This window comes from Onychostoma macrolepis, chromosome 02, assembly GCF_012432095.1.
Source record: "Onychostoma macrolepis isolate SWU-2019 chromosome 02, ASM1243209v1, whole genome shotgun sequence".
Taxonomy (NCBI): domain Eukaryota; kingdom Metazoa; phylum Chordata; class Actinopteri; order Cypriniformes; family Cyprinidae; genus Onychostoma; species Onychostoma macrolepis.
Window position 1 is genome coordinate 27,093,824 of NC_081156.1, and position 20,803 is coordinate 27,114,626.

At 37.0% G+C, this 20,803-nt stretch overlaps 1 protein-coding gene across 2 annotated transcripts in view; it reads right to left on the bottom strand.

The window, feature by feature from the left end:
* dip2cb (disco-interacting protein 2 homolog Cb) overlaps positions 1-18,106 on the bottom strand; it is a 42,320-nt gene extending 24,214 nt beyond the window's left edge. For both annotated transcript variants that reach the window (XM_058794144.1, XM_058794135.1), the window contains exons 1-5: positions 17,665-18,106; positions 4,590-4,661; positions 4,396-4,500; positions 607-732; positions 332-511 (exon numbers count right to left, since the gene is read on the bottom strand). In XM_058794144.1, coding sequence (XP_058650127.1) covers positions 332-511; positions 607-732; positions 4,396-4,500; positions 4,590-4,661; positions 17,665-17,743 — 562 coding nt within the window. In that variant the 5' untranslated portion in view covers positions 17,744-18,106. The remainder of the gene's footprint in view (positions 1-331; positions 512-606; positions 733-4,395; positions 4,501-4,589; positions 4,662-17,664) is intronic.
* Between the last annotated feature and the right edge of the window lie 2,697 nt (positions 18,107-20,803).

Below are 20,803 nucleotides of genomic sequence, written 5' to 3' on the forward strand. Positions count from 1 at the left end.
AAGGAGCTGATTGGCTTAAATTGTTTAGACAAACACAACTGACAAAGTGAGTGCAAGGATCTGATTGGCTGAGATTGGTTAAGTATGAGAAAGTGATTTGCTAAAATTAGATAATCTTTTAAAGGGAGGTTTAAAAAAGGCACAAAAGACTAATTTCATATGAAGTGAATTAAGCATGAAAGGCTTGTTTTTCCTACGCTTACAGTAATATTGAAAGCAGCTGAAGCAGAAAGAGTTGATTGACAGTGACCTAAAGACTTATTTATAACATGACTGATTCTCAGTATCTGTGTTTATTCGCTGCCTTGTGAATATTTGCAAGCATTCTTACTGCCGTATGAGTGCATGTTGGTCTCTGCGAGTCGGGCTGCATTAGCAGAGCTGTTGCTGTGCGACGATGATGACGATGATGTTGAAGGTGAGCCATGGAGAGCTCTGCTGATCCAGGAGTCCACACTGACACCTCCCGCCCTCCCCAGAGACCCCTCAGCATCAGAGCCGGAGGACGAGTCTGCAGAGACACAGAGAGAACAGTCACACACACACACACACACACACACTTACTCGCTCTTGCACACAAACATATACACATACACACACACACACCTGGAGGTGTGTACGTGTCCATGGAGGTTTGACCGATGAGCGACTGCCGCTTGGATGGCAACAGCACAGCCATCTTTCTCTCACTGTGTCGCTCCAGCGCAGCCTGAACAGCTTCTGAGTGAACATCTGAAAGAAAGAGACAGAGTTTTTATACATGCATAAAGAGTGCAAAAGCTTCTTATGTTTATGTATGTGTGTGTGTGTAGAATAAAGTTCAGTAGAGTTGCTCTTTTTCTAGCCTGTTCAGAGGTTTATTTAGGAAGAGTGTTTATTCAGTGGGTTGCTACATCTTACAGTGGGGGAAAAATGATTTGATCCCCTGCTGATTTTGTACGTTTGCCCACTCACAAAGAAATGATCAGTCTATAATTTTAATGGTAAGTTTATTTGAACAGTGAGAGACAGAACAACAACAAAAAAAATCCAGAAAAACGCATTTAAAAAAAGTTATAAATTGATTTGCATTTTAATGAGTGAAATAAGTATTTGATAGCCATTGACAGATTTTTGGCAACCAAAAAAGTTTGAGAACCACTGGATTAAGGTCTGGAGACTGGCTAGGCCACTCCAGGACCTAAATGTGCTTCTTCTTGAGCCACTCTTTTGTTGCCTTGGCCGTGTGTTTTAGGTCATTGTCATGCTGGAATACCCATCCACGACCCATTTTTAATGCCCTGGCTGGCTTCGATGCCCTGGCCCTGACGGTCATCGTCCCTTTGATGCGGTGCAGTTGTCCTGTCCCCTTAGCAGAAAAACACCCCCAAAGCATAATGTTTCCACCTCCATGTTTGTCGGTGGGGATGGTGTTCTTGAGGTCATAGGAAGCATTCCTCCTCCTCCAAACACGGCGAGTTGAGTTGATGGCAAAGAGCTCCATTTTGGTCTCATCTGACCACAACACTTTCACCCAGTTCTTCACTGAATCATTGGTAAACTTCAGACGGGCTGTACATGTGCTTTCTTGAGCAGAGGGAACTTGCGGGCGCTGCAGGCGTAGTGTGTTACCAATTGTTTTCTTGGTGACTATGGTACCATCTGCCTTGGGATCATTGACAAGATCCTCCCATGTAGTTATGGGCTGATTCCTCACCGTTTCTGAGATCTTGCATGGAGTCCCAGACCGAGGGAGACTGACAGTTATTTTGTGTTTCTTCGAATAATCACACCAACTGTTGTCACCTTCTCACCAAGCTACTTGGCGATGGTCTTGTAGCCCATTCCAGCCTTGTGTAGGTCTACAGTCTTGTCCCTGACATCCTTGGACAGCGCTTTGGTCTTGGCCATGGTGGAGAGTTTGGAATCTGATTGATTGATTGCTTCTGTGGACAGGTGTCTTATACAGGTAACAAGCTGAGATTAGGAGCGCTCTCTCCTCATCTCAGCTCCTTACCTGTATAAAAGACACCTGGGAGCCAGAAATCTTTCTGACTGACAGGGGATCAAATACTTATTTCACTCATTAAAATGCAAATCAATTTATAACTTTTTAGAAATTTTTTGTTTTTTTTTGTTGTTATTCTATCTCTCACTGTTCAAATAAACCTACCATTAAAATTATAGACCGATCATTTCTTTGTCAGTGGGCAAACGTACAAAATCAGCAGGGGATCAAATAATTTTTTCCCCCACTGTATGCTTACTCACATGTTCTGAAGATACAGAACAACCTTCTAAAATGTTTATTACAACAGACGCAAAGACAAAAAAAGACAGGGAAAGACAGTAGTATTTTTAGTGATACATCACTATATTTAGTTTATGTAATACCGTATTGATCCGAATATAAGACGATGTTTTTTCCTTGGAAATACATCTGAAAAAACGCGTTCGTCTTACATTCAGGGTCTAGACTTTGACATGTCAATAATACACCCACAACAATAGGTGGCGACAAAAACGCATAAAACGAGTGTGCCATGAAATATGTAATGTAGGCCGTTTCTCAAACGGAAGGCTGCATCCTCCGGAGGTCGCATTTGTAGGCTGCATACGTCATCAAGCCTGGTTTATTTCAGTTAACTGAGAATTACATTTGCGAGTCAAAAGCATATTACAACAATTTACACTTATAAGAATAATGGTCAAATTTATAACTGTTAATATTCTAAAATAAGATCTTCTTTATGACGTATGCAGCCTACAAATGCGACCTCCGGAGGATGCAGCCTTCCGTTTGAGAAACGGCCGTAATGTGTGTTTTAAAGATCGCGAATGAAAACAAATGAAAAAGAAAAGCTTACAGCAGCATGATCGTGACTGTCATGTTAGCCTGATGGGACCAAACTTCCTCTGTAAGTGATTTTAAAACATAAGACAGTACCCAGATTTGAAGACTACAATAAGATTTCACGTCTACTGATAATAACATTTTGGTAGGCTACTATGAGTTGGATAGCCTAATTGTTATATAATTCAGATGGGCTACCTGTTATTTCAATGGTATATCAAAATTTTCCAATGTCATTGTTGGTACATTTTACCAGTATTTACCATACTTTCAAAACAAAAATTAGAATTTGAAAATAATTTAAGAATAAATGTGTTTTACAGAGAGAGAGAAAAAAAGATTTGTTTTTCAAAAAGCCTTTTTCCAACAGGTACATCTGGAAAAAGGGGGGTCGTCTTATAATCAGGGTCGTCTTATATTCGGGACAATACGGTAAATATACATGCACTTCAGTGACAGTAATTTTTCCATTAAGGAGCTATATTTGTTCCCTTAAACTGACTTTTAGGGGAATTTTTACCTTTATAAGGGCATTTTTTTCTAACCTTATTAAATGTATGTGTAATCTTTTATATTGAATTCTTACATTTCATCAGTAAATAAATATTTTCAAAATTAATTAAATTAATGAATTTACAATTAAAACTGTATATGCAGATGTAAATTGCATATACAGTTATGATATTAATGTTTTAAATATAAAATTCTGAATACAGAAATATGAAATGATGAAAATAAAAATAAAAACAACAGTATATGGTGGAAAGTCAGTGGGCCATTCATTCAACCGATTTGTTCAAATTAGGGGTTGACCAATTATTGGCACCGATATTAAGCATTTTTATGGTTATCGGTATCAGTAATTTTCAAAACCGATTTGGCGATAAAATAATTAAAAAGCCTTTAAAAAGACAGTTTTTTTCAGAGCCCTTCTTATTCTTAATTTTGAAATTAATTTTCATTTTTACACCAGACATATATCAGTTATCGGTCTACTTGATCTGTAATAATTGGTATCGGCCCTGAAAAACACACAGTAGTGTATGTGTTTTTCACATAGTAGTGTAGTGTATAGTTCAAATAACTGGTTCATTCAGGAATGAAACAAGTGACTGCATTTATGAGCGAGTAATTGGATAATTGATTTCATCATTTCGTTTAAAAATGTGGATTCATTCAATAACGAAACACTCGTGTTCTGTTGTGGATTTGTCTGACGAAACAGAGCAAGAACAGACAATGCTGACATCTTGTTCATTGAACCGTTGCATAAAATCTTTATCATTTTTCAAAATGTGATGATATTCGGAAATGACTACATCATATGTTATAAACAATACTCAACTCAGAACTCAATAACAGCGGTTTCCATAATCAAATTAAGAAATGAACAAAAAGTGAAAACTTCAAAAAAATAACATCACTTTCTGAAAATGAGCTGGTGCTGCTGATCTGTTTGCTGGAATTATGGCATAAACTACAAAGAGCTTGAATTATGTCTCCTGGATTTCAGATTGTGTGTGTGTGTGTGTGTGTGAGTAAATTTGTGCCCTTTATCTCACCTGAGCGGTAACGTTCATCCCTTGTGCCAGTGGACCGTCGGCGTTGGTAGCGGGAGGATGAAGAAGATGATGAAGATGGTGTGACAGGGATGCGGCGCTCTGCCCCTACAGCAAACACAGTGGGACAAATGTAATCTTAACACAATAAAAACTGTATGCTGCTTGGTAAAATATGGTGTGTGTGTGTGCGTTACCTGGTGTGTGAGGTAGGTAAGCTTGTAAAAGTTTGGATCTTTTCTTCTCGTAGCCCTTCTGGGTGATATCACCTGAAAAGAAAAAAAAATGAAAAAAAGCAAACTAAACCAAACCAAACTCCCATCATTGTCACTTTTCATCAGACAGTGGCCAGTAAATGCCCTCCAAGACGCATTCAAGTTGGATAGTCATCCAGTCACTCAAAACACTTCAGTAGATGGTTTATAAACATATAAAAGACAAGACTTATGTCATGCATGTAAACTTTACTCCTACCACTGTAGAGATGTTTGGAAACAAACTGACACATGAGGAGCATTTATGGATGAGACACACGGATAGAGCAATAACGCATGAGTTAAGAGGGTGTTTAAAAGATAATTTCACAGAAGTGAATTCATTCATTTTTGCATCGAAATAAAACTGAAATCACAATATAGCTTAGTGCGATTATAAACCACAGCTTGGTGGTTTAACATCTGAAAATTAAGAAATTAAAATAGCCATAAATATTAATTTAGCAATTTTACATTTAGTCATTTAGCAGACACTTTTATCCAAAGCGACTTACAAATGAGGACAATAGAAACAATAAATACCAACAAAAGAGCAACAATATGCAAGTGCTATGACAAGTCTCGGGTAGCCTAATGCAGTACATGTAACAAGGTTTTTGTTCTTTTTATGACAGAAAAAAAAGAAAAGTATGCGCAGAAAGCTAGTGTTAGAGGGTCAGATAGATACAAAGAAGACTAATAGATACAAAGAGGAAAGATAGATAAAATAGAATTTGAATAGAGGGTGCTAGAGTTAGAGGGTCAAATAAAGATGGAAGAGATGCGTTTCTTGTAAATGGCTAAGGATTCAGCTGCTCTGAGTTGGGCAGGTCATTCCACCAGGAGAGAAGAGTTAATGAAAAAGTCCATGAAAGTGGGGTAAAATAATGCGTCGTTCACTTGCAGAACGCAAGCTTCTAGAGGGCACATAGGTCCCCTTACAGAAAAACCACATGAATTTACATATATTTCACATGTGATCCCATGGGTTTCACATGGGAATATACGTGTGTTTCACGTGGGAATATACAGGTGTTTCACATGTGATCACATGGGATTCACGTGTGATCCTATGTGTTTCACAAGGGAATATACCATGGGTTTCACATGAGAATTTACATGTATTTCACATGTGATCTCATGGGTTTCACATGGGATTCACATGTGATCCCATGGATTTCACATAGGAAAGTACCATGGGTTTCACATGGGAATATACATGTGTTTCACATGTGATCTCATGTGTTTGACATGTGGTCACATGGGTTTCACGTGGGATTCACATGGAAATTCACATGAAAATGTTCCAAAAACACACATTTCCCATGTTCAAAGCACACATTTCCCATGTGCAAAGCACATGTTTTCACACGTGAAATACATGTATATGTATATGTGGCCACATGTGACCACATGTGCTTTTGCACATGTGAAATTCATGTGGTTTTTCTGTAAGGGTCTGAAGTACTGAAATTAGGTAAAGGGGTGCAGAGCCAGAGGTGGTTTTGTAGGCAAACATTAATGCCTTGAATTTTATGCGAGCAGCTATTGGTAGCCAGTGCAAACTGATGAACAGAGGTGTGACGTGCGTTCTTTTCAGCTCATTAAAGATTAATCTTGCAGCGGCATTTTGGATTAATTTTAGAGGTTTGATGGAATTGGCTGGAAGACCTGCCAAGAGAGCATTGCAATAGTCCAGTCTGGACAGAACAAGAGCTTGAACAAGGAGTTGTGTTGCATGTTCTGAAAGAAAGGGCCTGACCTTCCTAATGTTGTATAAAGCAAATCTGCACGACCGGGCAGTTTTAGCAATGTGGTCTGAAAAATTCAGTTTATCATCAATCACAACTCCAAGGTTTCTGGCTGTTTTTGAAGGAGTTATGATTGATGAGCCTAACTGGAAGGTGAAATTGTGATGAAGTGATGGGTTTGTTGAAACCTGAAGCCAGGTTGAGTTGAAGGTGATGGTCCTTCATCCAACAAGAAATGTCTGTTAGACAAGCGGAGATGCTAGCAGCTATCGTCGGATCATCAGGATGGAATGAGAGGTAGAGTTGAGTGTCATCAGCATAGCATTGATATGAAAAGCCATGTTTCTGAATGACAGAACCTAGTGATGCCATGTAGACAGAGAAGAGAAGTGGTCCAAAATACATATATTACAGATGTAATGTAAAATAAAATTATTATTATTGTTATTATTATTATTATTATATTTTTATTAAATACTTGATTTTCAATTTATTAGTACTATTAGTACTATTTATTTTTTTATACTTTCAACAACAACAACAACAACTATTAAATCACAACCTTTTGTACCAAATTGTGCAGCAATCCAAACAAGGACAACAAACCTAGAGCTTTTTTAAATAATTAAAAATAAACACATAGCAATTACATTTTTCCCCAGATGAGACATATTTAGGTGACCAAGTGTAAAGGAAACGTCAGATAGCAATCCAATCAAAATCTTAATAACACTGCATTATGAAGTAATCTCAGAAAATAATATTTTTTCAAACACACAGAAACACATACACACACTCACACAGAATACACAGCGGAAAACAGAATTACTTGTAGGATGCTGCTTAAATTAATATTTTAAATCGTTCCCAAATCTTTTCCTAAATGATTTAGTGTTGAGCTAGTGCGGCTGACGGATTCTAGTAAACAAACACAAGTCTAAACATGCTGCATGCCTGCATCCCAAAATAATATCACAAATGATATCCATGGCAACATAGGTGTGGTGGCCCCCTAAGAGACCCGCAGGAAATGAAGACATGGAGGCCCTTTTCTCATGAGACTCCCTCTCCATTATGAACAACAGAGGGAGAAAAAAAAAAAAAAAAAAAAAAAAAAAAACTGACCTTTAAATACATTTCTGCATTCAAAATAAAAAGAGGATTTGATTGTACACACATGCACAGACCTGGAGGGGAAAACCAGAAAACGTCACACCATAAACTGGGTTACTAGGTCAGTCTGCACTGAGCTTTACATAACATAAGTACACATTCAAAGACAAGATAACATATGCATATCCCAAAACCTGAGCGAACACACACGCACATAATCAAATCAAAACCAAGATAACATATGCATGTCCATGAGAGCCTACACAGACACACACACACACACACACACACACACACACACACAACAACAACAACAACAACAAACACAAGCTCAATGGCCACTTCATTAGATATGGCTGCTTGTCAAAATAAACAGCCAAACATGTGGCTGTGAACCCCATTTAGAAAGCATGCAGATATCATCGCAATGCTTTAGTGGCTTTCGGACTATCGGCTCATTAGAATTGGCACGTTATGGCATGTGATCGGAGCAAATGAGCGTGGGAGGATTGTTGATGCAAGGTTTCTCAGAAACAGTCGACCCTGTGGGATTTACATGCTTGGGTTCACAGAGAACGCTGTGCGAATTCAGCCAGATCTGTGAGAGAAAACACCTTGTTAAACAGAGCTCAAAGGAGCCAGCAGTACAGTTCTCTTTACTGTCGTGGAAAAAAAAAGGGGGGGTTTTAAGCTCAAGCAATATAGGTGAATGGAAGAAGAGTTTTTAAATGACACTGAATCAATAAAACTGGCCAATTAAGATTTGTCGAAAACTCCTTAAAAGTCATAAAGAGAAAATGGCTGACCAAAGTTTGGAGAAATTTACTTACTCAGCAATGATACATTAAGTTGATCAAAACTGACAGTAAAAATATTTATACTGTTTCAAAAGGTAAATAATGTGTTTTTGAACTTCAAAAGTTTGAGATCAGTAAGATTTATTAAGATTGTGATGCAGTGCTGAATTTTCATCAGCCATCACTCCAGTCTTCAGTGTCACATGATCCTTCAGAAATCATTCTAATATGCTTTATTATGAGTGTTGAAACTGTTGTGCTGTTTAATATTTTTTTGGAACCTGTGATCATTTCTTCTTTGATTCTTTGATGAATAAAAAGTTAAATAGAACAGCATTTATTCAAAATATAAATATTTTCTAACAATATAAGTATTTACTATCACTTTTTATCATTTAACACATCCTTGCTGAATAAAAGTATTAATTTAATAATAAAAAAAGAAAGAAAAATGTACTGACCCCAAACCTTTGAAAAGTAGTGTATAAATGTAACACAAAATTTCTATTTTGAATAAACACTGTTCTTTTTTACTTTTTATTTATTAAATCCTGAAAAGTATCACATGACCCAAAAAATATTAAGCAGCATATAATCCAACATTGATTATAAATCAGCATATTAGAATGGTTTCTGAAGGATCATGTAACACTGAAGACTGGAGTAATGATGCTGAAAATTCAGCTTTGTTTCACAGGAATAAATTACATTTTAAAGTATATTAAAACAGAAAAGTGTTATTTTAAATTGCAATAATATTTGACAAAATGAAAGTTTTTTTTCCTGTATTTTTTAAGATACAGCTTTGATGAGCAGAAGATCTTACAGATCTCAAATGGTTTCCACAACTATTTTCAACATTAATAACAATAATAAATGTTTCTTGAGCAACAAATTAGCATATTAGAATGATTCCTAAAGGATCATGAAGACTGGAGTAACGGCTGTAGAAAATTCAGTTTTGCCACCACAGGAATATATTACATTTTAAAATATTAAAATAGAAAACAGTTATTTTAAATGCAATGTTATTTGACAATTTTTGTGAAACTTGATATTTTGGTAAATCTGAGCTCAATGTGTGACATTTTGACATCTCTTCTTACTCTCTAGATTCAAAAAGAACTATTCATTCACAAATCCATATCACTCCTTCTCTCTTGAACTCCCATCAACACCGCTAGGAGAGCCAAAGCACAAACTTCACACTTGACATGGATTTTCATTTTGCCCCAAGGAATGCTCCCAGCATCTTGCTTGATCCAGGATATTATATTCAACATCTAGATTGTTTGGCAAGCTAGAGGGGGTTCTACCCAGCAGAAGGACCTCAGACAAGCTTGTAAAATCTGGTATAGGCCCACAGTCAAACTTGCTGACCTGCTGTTCCATCAGAGAGCTCAGCTTTCTGGCCTGCAGCAATGATCATGACAAGAAGGCATGATAACATCAGTATAGTAGTCATTTATGATTCTCTGAAACACAGGCTACATTGTTCAGGCCTTCACTGAAGGTGTGAGAGTCATCTGACCTGAAACTGAAGCTGATTATTGATGGTTTATTGTGCAGATTGCTTCCTTTTAGACTTATATCACTCTAGTAATGATAACAGAAGAATGACAGAGAATAAAAGTACACATGGACATTTTGTCTGGGTTGTGTAACAAAATGATTAAATTGAGTGTAACTGGAAAAGATGATTTAATCACTCTAAAAAAGATCAGTAATACAACATGAAATTATGCATGACGACCCCAGTAGGCTATCTGCATTAATATCATTTTGATAGAAACCATTACATTTACTATTATTTTAATTATTTAAAATCTGAACGAAGCCCGAATCCATCCCTTTTAGGAATCCCTTAATTCATGTAAAAGCATGATATTTCTGTCAGACAGAAGATGACCGCTCTGAACTTCAGTATCTGGCTGATGTTCTGCAGGTTTCCCGTTTAGAGACGTAAGACTAGCAGGTGCGCGCTTAACCAACCAATCTAATACCAACACCATCATAAACAGCATAATAAAACTGTATGTAGGTCACGTCTTACACAAACACACACACTCTGCTCTAAGATAGCCTGCAGCTTTAGATGAATGCAAAAGCATGGAAATTAGGAAAGAACAGAATTCTTCAGAGAAAGAGCATAACATTCCCTCTATTAAACAACAATATTTACGATTACATCAACTCTTATAAAACGCCCATGAATAATTCTAATAATAAAAGAAAAATGGCTGATATCTTTGAGGCAGTAAGCTGTATATGTGTATACTGTATATGTGAGAGAGAGAGAGAATGAATAAAAATAGCATCATGACAGGCTTTTGGACAGCTGCAGTTGTGGAAAGAGTAACTTCCCATGACAACACCCCAATAAACATACACACACACTAAGCATTAAAGGTTATGAATCTAGCTGTTCACTTAATAAACATTATGAGGTTAAATATTACAAATGCACACCCAGAGAATCCATTTACATATACAACACAAAATATTTATTGTTGGAAAGTGCCCAGTGGTCCATTGGAAAGAACAGTAAAAAAAAAAAAAAAAAATCCCTAGCATTTATACATTTTTCCCCACCCTTTTAGCTGTTTGAATGCAGACTTGAATGTCCGAGAACCTGAAACAGGGTTTCCCAAACTGGGGTTTTTACATGGATTTATTAATTATTAAAACATAAAATATTACATTTAATAAAAATAAAAAAAACTCAAAAAATGAAGTGTTATTTGTTTACCTGTATATTATGTGACCATTAACCAACATCATAGAACCGTCAACATGCAAATAGGCCTACTGTTCAATTATTGAAATATAAACTTAAAATCTCAGAGAGTACTGAGTAAATATTTTAAGTCAAAGGGGTTCGGCTGACAAAAAAAAAAAAAAAAAAAAAAATAATATATATATATATATATATATATATGTTTGGAAAACCCTGGTCTGGACAATATAATAGAGAACACGAAAAACTGCCTAAATAAGAAACATCTCTTCTGAAGATAAATGAAAAGCAGCTTTGCAGCCAAACAGACCTGCTTCACATTGAACAGTCCATCTGCTACACCGGCCATAGAAACTAGAGTACAAACTCTGTTTACTGACAGCTTAACATTCACAGAGTCTCTGCACACTATAACACACATTCAAGTTCATGGCCAAAGCCTTTCTTACCAAAATGACTTTGAGAGTTGAGAGCACAATTACTGAATCAGGCAGCAAAAAACATTCAAAGCATAACACTACATCTCAGAACAAAGTTAAATTGCAAACACAAGCATTGCAACTGTGCCAAACAAAGACAAGTCGAGCTAACAAATCTTGTTTTAGGCTTCAAACTGCCTTGGGCTGAACAACACAGAATGACTCTGTTTATAATACATGTAGAGGGTTGGTTATGAAAGCAGAAATAAGGGTGAAGGGCTTACTAATAGTTCACTCAAGGTGAATATGACTCCTGGAGATGGTGAATCTTTCCTTAACAGAATAATTTTGCCATTATTTACTCACCATCATGTAGTTCCAAACCTGTATTTCACTTCTGTAGATCAAAAGAGATTTGTTTTTGAAGAATATCCTGGTCGCTCTATTCAGTATAATGAAAGTGGATGGGACTGGGGCTGTCAAACGTCAAATTTAGAATAAAAGTACTATAATACAGCAAAATATAGCATCACTTATGTGCTATTTTTTTATAGAAGTCTTCTAAAGCCATATGGTGATTTTGTGTGATCCACAGGCGGAAATCATTAATCATTGTTATTAATGTAATCATTCATGCATCTCATTTATTAAGCGAGTTATGATAAACAAAGCCCCCAGAATACTGCAAAATGTCAGCAGGAAACTTGCACAGACTTATATTCTCCTTTCATGCAGTTTCTACAAATGCAGCATTTTGACTTCCCTTTCACATAGTCAGAAATGAGCACTTAAACACGCTGCTAAAACACAAGTTGAGATGTTTATGTGCAGGTGCAATTGCGGTAAATGAGCTGTTTTGATGAGCTTAAATCGAACTTAATTTCCTCAATGATTCAGTCAAGTTAACAGCCTTCTGAAGGGTAAGGCAGAACGTGATTTTACCAAATCAGACATGTTCCTGGATCAACATCTTTGTTGACCCTGGAACAACATTGTGATTATCCAATCAGATTTAAAGAAACAGTTTATAGTTTTTGTGAAGTTTAGGCTTACAGTCAGTGTTTGATGCTTGCACATCAGTGTCATTCATCTATCACTTCCTCTGATTTTAGGGATTACCCATAGTTAAGGTTAGGTTTAGGATTAAAATGTTGTTCAATATGTTGACCTATAGGAACACATCTAACTCAGCAAAATCAGGACGTGCGAAAAGTAAGATGTCAATAAACTACTTTAATTTCAGCATTTTCATCACATAGTTTAAAATTAGTACAATTCGTTTTTGAAGCTTGAAAACTTGCAGTCAGAGCAATATGTGTTCAACAGAGAATGAAAGTCACACAGGTTTGAAACGACAAGAGGGTGAGTAAATGATGACAGAATTGGGTGGCGAAGTATGCACTTCACCTTTAAAGTGATATTTCGCCACCCCATTCTGTCTCTCTCTGGGCCACTAGTGAGTTCATGAAAATCTGACCTACCTGCTCAGGGTGACCTACCAGAAGTTTAAACTGTCATGTTTACTAGTACAACATGGGCAGCACAATTCTGCAGATAGAAAAGTAAGGTTGTACTAACCCACAAGCCTCATTCTAAAATGTTAAAAGTCGTCTCAACATATTAATCTGAGAAAGTATTAGCAAAAAATAAAAAAAAAATAAAAAAAATCACCTTTAAAGGGATAATTTACCCTAAAAAGAAGACCTGTCATCATTTTCTCACCCTCATGTCATTCCAAACCAGTACGACTTTCTTCTGTGGAACACAAAGGAATGATCATTCTGCTCTTTTCCATTCAATAAGTGACTGGGGAACAGGGGCTGTCAGTCTTCAGAAATAACAAAAAAAGCACCATAAATGCATCCTAAAGGAAGTCCAAATGACTTGTGTACTATTTCCCAAGTCTTCTGAAGCCATACAATAGCTTTGTGTGAGAAACAGACCTTCATTGTACAAAAAGACAAGCTTGGAAATTCTGATAACGACATTTCCATTTGTGTTCCATGGAAGAAAAAAGACATTAGGGTGAGTAATGACAGAACTTTCTTTTTCGGTTGAACTATCACTTTAAAAAACAGCCTTTATGTAATTGATGGGTAAGCTGGGTCACAGTGACCAGAAGTTTGTCCCATAACTGAAAGTGGCAGATGGTTTAAAAAAAAAAAAAAAAAACGCCTCCAAGTTAAACCTAAAAATCTCTATCATTTAACATTAATGTACAATAACTTATGAAACACAGTATACAATATACACACAATAAACAACTGATATACAGTATATGGACAAAAAGTGCAATGTGTTGAGATGCAGTGTCTACACTTTTCAAATAAATGCTACAAAAGGGGGGAATTGCAGCAATGCCGTAAAAGAACAATTTTTGGTTCCACAAAGAACCTTTCAGTAAACAGTTCTTAAAAGAACAATTTTTTCCCCCTTTTTTCCACTATAAAGAACTTTTTTTGAATGGAAAGGATCCATTAATGTTAAAGGCTCTTCACAGAACCGTAAGATGCCAACTAAGAACCTTTATTTTTTACAAGTGTATAACGTATATTTCCTTTTCATTGCCAATACAATGAGTCCTGCTGTAACACCTTAACGCCCTGCAGAATCCCACATGTAAACAGTAATAATTGTGCCAGTGCTGACACCTGTACACACAGGTAAAAATGTCATTCTAACACACCCATATTTACACACAGTCCTCCTGTTTGCAATTATTCCAACAAAGCTGCTCACCGAGGATTTATTAATAGAATATACAGAATCAGAATTATTTAGTTGGATCCATAATAGACCAGAAACAGCAACATTATTAAGACAGTTTCTTTAAAAAGAAGTCATATCATCGGTTTAATAAAACTATGACAGACACTTGTCAGTTATCAAAATCAGACCACATAAATACACGATTATATTCTGCATGAGTGCATTAGTGTAAGTATATGTAACTCTGATCAGATGAAGACCCTAATCCTCCAGAATGACTCTTCTGCCCCCATAAGCCTTTGTCCGCAGAGCCAATCCGAATACAGCATGAGAGACTGTGAACCAATGAAACAATTGCCTGTGGCAAGAAAGCCAATCAAATGACAGCATGCGTGGAAACTAGGCCAGAAGCCAAAGCAACAGAAGAGTGACAACAGATGCCCCAATCCATACACACAAATAGGATATTGTAATATACGACAAGCTTACGAATACACATCTCACATATGCTAATTTACTGAAGCACATCTGACGTATATGCACATGGAGATATTGTAGTCTGAAGAACACAATATAAAAGCTCCAAAACACAAGGTATTCTGGGAAATGTTTCCCCCTTAAGTATCCTACCCCGTTTCACTGGACCGGGTCAGGAGTCAATGGGAACATTCTGAACTCCTGAACTGTTTGTGTTGGAACAAACATCATGATGGATTATTTAATATCTGATTGAAGTACACAAAATAACAGAGCGCTGTCTCATGAGCACAGGGACGGCGGCAGATGTGGCCTAATAAGGGGAATCATCCTTCTCTGGGTCTCTCTGTTAGGAGGAATGATGCAATCTACATGAAACATAAACCACAAAACACAGACACCCTTCTGCACTCACTGACCATGTGGCACCACTGTCTTTATGAACCGGGTCAAGTCTCCACTCATTACAGCAATGGTGTGACATTCATCCAAACTATTTTAAACTATTTTCCCATTCTTGTATAATTATTATAAAAGTGGGGTTTTCCTTTTTTGTAAGCAGCTTAGAAATGAGAAACTACATGGAATATTTGTACTTGTAAAACATATTTCTCACATTGGAGGAATAAGAAATACAATTATCTCTCCTTGACTCCGTACAAAAAGTGGGGCAGACTTCTGACCTCTGTGGAAGGGGATGTCAGACTGGGGTCCACAGACACCCAGGGAGACTTCTAGGGGGTCAGTGAAAAAAAATAGAGAAAATGTTTTTATACTAAATGCATTTTCACATATTTCGTTATACATCTATTTCTAAATTCTCACCTCTCCTTTTTTGCAATGTACATGTGCTCAAAAATAGTTTTAACACAGTTTTCAGTTTGCTCATAAGCTTTTCTGTAAAGCTGCTATTAGTGTTGTCAAAAGACCCGGTACTTCGGTACCATATCGGTACTAAAAAAATGATAACGTCAAGGTACCAGATTTTTTTTAAGTACCGGTGGTACCGAGTACCCGGTCAACCCGGTTCTTGACGCGTACGGCCCTATGATTTCCACGATGCAGAAAACGCGGACGGAACCTCGGAATCCAGTTATAAAAACGGAATTTACAGTTTAACAAGGAATGCCACGGAATTTGTCAAAGTTTGGATGAATTAATCAAAAGTAGGTCATTACAATTAAATCAAATCGCTAGTCGATTTCAAATCGACTAGTATCTGTAAATATTAAGCCGCAAAAGTCGATTCAGATATGAATCCCGCATGTTCTGCGGGTCTGTGTGTGAATGAATGAATGGCAGAGACGCGCGTCTTTTTTTACTACACACACTGAAGTGCGTGTGACGCTTGCGGTGATTTCAGCATCTGCCGTCTCAATGAGGACATAAAAACATAAACATCTACAGAACTGCTCTGAAAGTCACTTCACGAGCATTTTACCGTTTCATTTGAGTAAAACCAGTGTCATATCATATAGCTACACACAGAAATTTAAAGGTATTCACGGCAACCCGTCAAAATAAAAGTTTATCTTAAAGACATTGTGCCAGAAATATATTACTATTATTTAGTAGAATGTATGTGATACTATTACTACTGTTGAAAAAAATTAATATTTATTTTTAAAGAAATAATCACACAATATTTCTTCCATATTTTAATTTTAATATTAAATCCCCTTTATTTACCAAAAAATAAATAAAAATGTTTAAATTTCATTTATTTGGGTGAAACTTTACTGTTTACTGTTTTTCATACTTTTATTACTTGTGGAAAAACTTGAAACAATTTAAATAAGTATAAAGAATGGCATTGATTTTTGTACATTTTATTTTTGTTTGACTTTATTAAAAATAGTGTGTTTTTTAATTAGCATGTGGTACCGAAATTGGTACCGAGAACCGTGGATTTTCACTGGTATCGGTACCGAATACTGAAATTTTGGTACCGTGACAACACTAGCAGCTATGGAACGATATTTATTGTGCAAAGTTCTATACAAATAAATTTGAATAATCATTAAAGATGTTTCTCATATATATATATATACACACCGTTAACTTAATACAATAAAATATTTTGCAGATAATATTTCAATAATTTTGGCTTTAGTTACATGACAAATAAAAGGAAATAATTTTAGATTTTCAATGTCACTTGTAATGTTTTTCACACTATAATCAGGTCTGTTTATACATAAAGATATAAAGCTTCATTAAATGATCAATTTAGTTTAGGAAAGGGGTCCCTCACAGGGATATCCCTATATTTGGGGGTCCTTGGAATAAAAGTTTGAAAAGGCAGGTCAAGGCTGGTCAAAATTCATAGCGGTCATAAAACATTTTCACTGGCCCCCATGAAAATGCTTTTTTTTTAATGCTCATCATAAATTCTGATTATTTGCTTGCATGCATATTTATTTCCTTGCTTGTGTATTTAATATTCTTTCCAATATGTGTGACCAGAAAACTATGACAGGAGTATCAGAGTAGGCCTATCTCATATCACATGGGTTTCTCATGTAATACCAGAGTGAGAGAGATACACTGGGTGTTTGAAACTTCATGACCAATCGCATTACTTGCAAAATGCACAACAAAGGAAAGCCAGAGGAATGTCCCAATGCTTTACACATACCAGCTTCACTTATAACTGATTTACGTGCCCTATATATTCACAAAGGCGGTGGCCGTGTTATGAACAGCTCACTGGAATGGAGAATGGAAACGGAATATGAGAGGAAGAGAGAGCGAGAGAGAGAGAGACTTTGATTTCCAAAAGACACATCTCCCTTTATACATCCCAACAGCAACGTATCAAAAGTGTGTTATAATTTCTTAAAATACACATTTCTGTCCTCATCCAAGGTCACCGGAACCGCTCTGTCCGGTTCTGCAAACGTAAACACGCGCTCGCTTAAATCTGATACATGTATCGAGCGCGCTGACCCGTTCATCTCTCCTTCTGTCGTTCACTTTCTCCCTCTCTGACCGGTGAAACGGGCAACTACTCACCCTCCGACAGCTCCAGCTCGAGCTCCGCGAGCCGCGCGCGCACCTCCAGCGGCAGCGGTAACGAATCACGGTCTGCCATTGCGATTCCAACACATCCGAGCCTCGGTGCCTCTCTGTGTCTCCCGAGCACACAGTGTCAAACGTGTATTTCACGGTGCAAAAATAGACCGCATGAGTGTGAGCGCGGATGGACAGCGAGCAGAGGCGTTACTGGAGACCCGTCATCACCGGTCGCGTTTTTTCGGTTTTCGGTTTCGCTCGGCTTCCCTCTGATCCTAGATTGTAGTGGTGCACAGGAGCAGAGCTGCCCGTGTATCCACTGCGGTGCCACCGTGCCCGCCGCTGCCGTCTCGCTCACGTGACCTCGGTGTTCGTTCAAACGCAGTGGAGAGCGACAGTGCGCGCGCGCACCGGCTGTAACGGAAAGCGGCAGCTGTGTGAAGATACAACGACCTACAGTGCCATCAAACACACCCCGGGTGAATGAGGGGGGCACACCGGCTCTTTCTGCGTCACATTTTGAAGGATAATCTAATATAAAGATTCTCACCTATTTTACGAGATAATAGTGTAACTGTAAGCAAGCGAATACAATTATAATTCACGATTCAGTCGCATTTTTCACGCATTATAGTCATTAAATATTTTATTACCAAAAGAGAAAAGTATGCTAATTTATTTATGTTAATCGTTTTATTACGTTAACATTTTATATTCATAATTATTAGCTAGGCTATTTGTTAGCCTATGTCAGGGTAATATATAATACAATTTTATTATTATTGCTATTATTTGTATATTTGGTAGGCCTATATAATATTTATTTTTTTCGAAATTCTTTTACTAAACTATTTTACTATTCACTATTAAAATGTTTAGAGTGGCTATGGTGCCTTCTGCTGGTGAGCGGTGGTATGAAAGCAAACAGATAAATCAAAGAGCAAATATTTTATAGCCAAAATGTGCATCTTTAAATCAACTTGAAAAAGATTGTTTAATTTAAGCATGGATGTTGAAATTCATTATCATGTAATCTATAGCCTACATTATAATTTACAGATCTATTCAAATGGCACTGATCTTGTGTCTTTGTCTCTCTGTACATGTTGTCACTTATTTTTTCCCCAATTGTTTTTAGTATTCAATTTCTAGCTGCTGTGTCTTCCACTACTGGCCAAACTCTGTGTGTGCTCGCATAGTTGGTGAATAAAGCTCATACATTCCAATTCATTTCTTTTTCATTCTGCAAAACACCTCTGCAGCTCTCATCTTTCTCATGACTTGCATTTCCACTTCAGATAGCTATGTTACATTGTCAAAATCCCAAAACAAAAATGACTTAATGTGTTGTACAGACTATGGAAACATGGTAAACATCTTCTGACATGGGTTTTGAAATTCATTATGTGTTGCTTTAGTCATTAAGGTTCTACTAAACAAGTTAACATCCATTTAAACCACAGCAAACCACATTATTTCCTTTCTCACATATAGACCTTAGTCAGGGTTGGCGCCATATTGAATTTTACAAAGAATGAAACCAAGGCTGTGAGAGATACACGTACAGTCTTTACAATGACATGGACTGTATTATGGACTGTAAAGTATTTTATGGAGTGCTTGTCTATTTAAGTCCACCCCCCACCCTGAAATATGATTTATCACATAAACATTTGGCATGTGTTAAACAACTGAAAGCACTGTACTTCTATCCCTCACAGCCTTATTTTCATTCAGGTCAAAAATTAAATAAGGCACTACTACCCTGACTAAGGTCTATGGGGCATGCTTACAGCAAAATCATAAAGTAAAAGAAATAGTGGCATTAACCTCTAAGTAAAGACAAAATCCAACCAGGAGTTGGATCTATACAGTTTTATTACCTGTGGTAAGCAAGTTACGCACATGTTCCAAGGCCTACCTAATACCCTTGAGAAAAACACACAACATAAAGCCAATAGCCGAGAACCAGACAGTAATAACCACCTCAGAGAAACCATAAAACACTGTGCACATATGCCTGTGGGACAGAAACACCACATCAGTTGATGAACTTTAAATCTGGCAACAGCACTGCATTTATACCAGTAAATGTCACAAAGGCACCCATGGAGATCTGTGGAAAGCTAAAATTAAACTTTTGAAGGCCTGTTTGATGAAAAGTAGGAGATGACTGTTGACTTACTTACAGTATCTTGGTACAGACAGTACAGTTTTAGCTACAGTAACAGTAATGAGGGTTAAATAAGTAAAATTGTAAATTATGCACAGATTAAATTAAATTCATAGATAAAAAATGACGCAATCACCTGAACGCAATGGTTTGACCAATCACAGCGAGCTCATTTACATATTCCCACCTCGACAGTTTTACTGGGAACAGTTTACGTTGTTTTAAACAGAATAATGCCATTAAATGGGAAAACATAGAAACAACATAGAAACATAGAAACGTCTTTTATATAATTAACGTTTTATTCGTTAAGGTTTTTTTTTTCTCTAACCACCAACGAAAAGTGTGGCTCACTCGAGGGGCTACATAAGAACGCGCCTGTGAACTCTCCTATTCAGAGCGGTAGGAAGTTCACTGTAGAGGTTACTAACTGAGTGTTGATCACTCATCCAATCACCTCGGGGAAGGTCTGAGACAAGAGCCAATCGCTGTCCTCACAGGACATCGTCTGAACAGATGAGCGAGCGCACAGGAAAGATGGGTCAGAACGCGGTGTTTACGCACAAGATGTTGGAATGTAGAATAGCAAACCAACTGATGCGATCCCCGTTGACTTGGAAACACTCGCGGCTGGCGCAATGAGTTCAATGTGTGAACTGGCACAAGATGCTAGAACCCAATTCAGACTACTCTCCTACCGCTCCTTTTCTTTTATTTGGAAAATATAGAACATATAATAGGATACAGTGTTGGAAATGTTACTTTGAAAATGTAATAGGTTGCTGATTACAAGCTACCCTATTAGTGTAACTATTTCAATTACTTTATTAAAGAAATGTATTGATTACATTTGATTACGTTTCTAAATTTCTAACGAATGTTTTCAACTTAATTATTTTGAAACTTTTAAACCAGACAGGGTTAACCTTACAGTAGTACTCAACACTGATTGATTACTGTCAGACT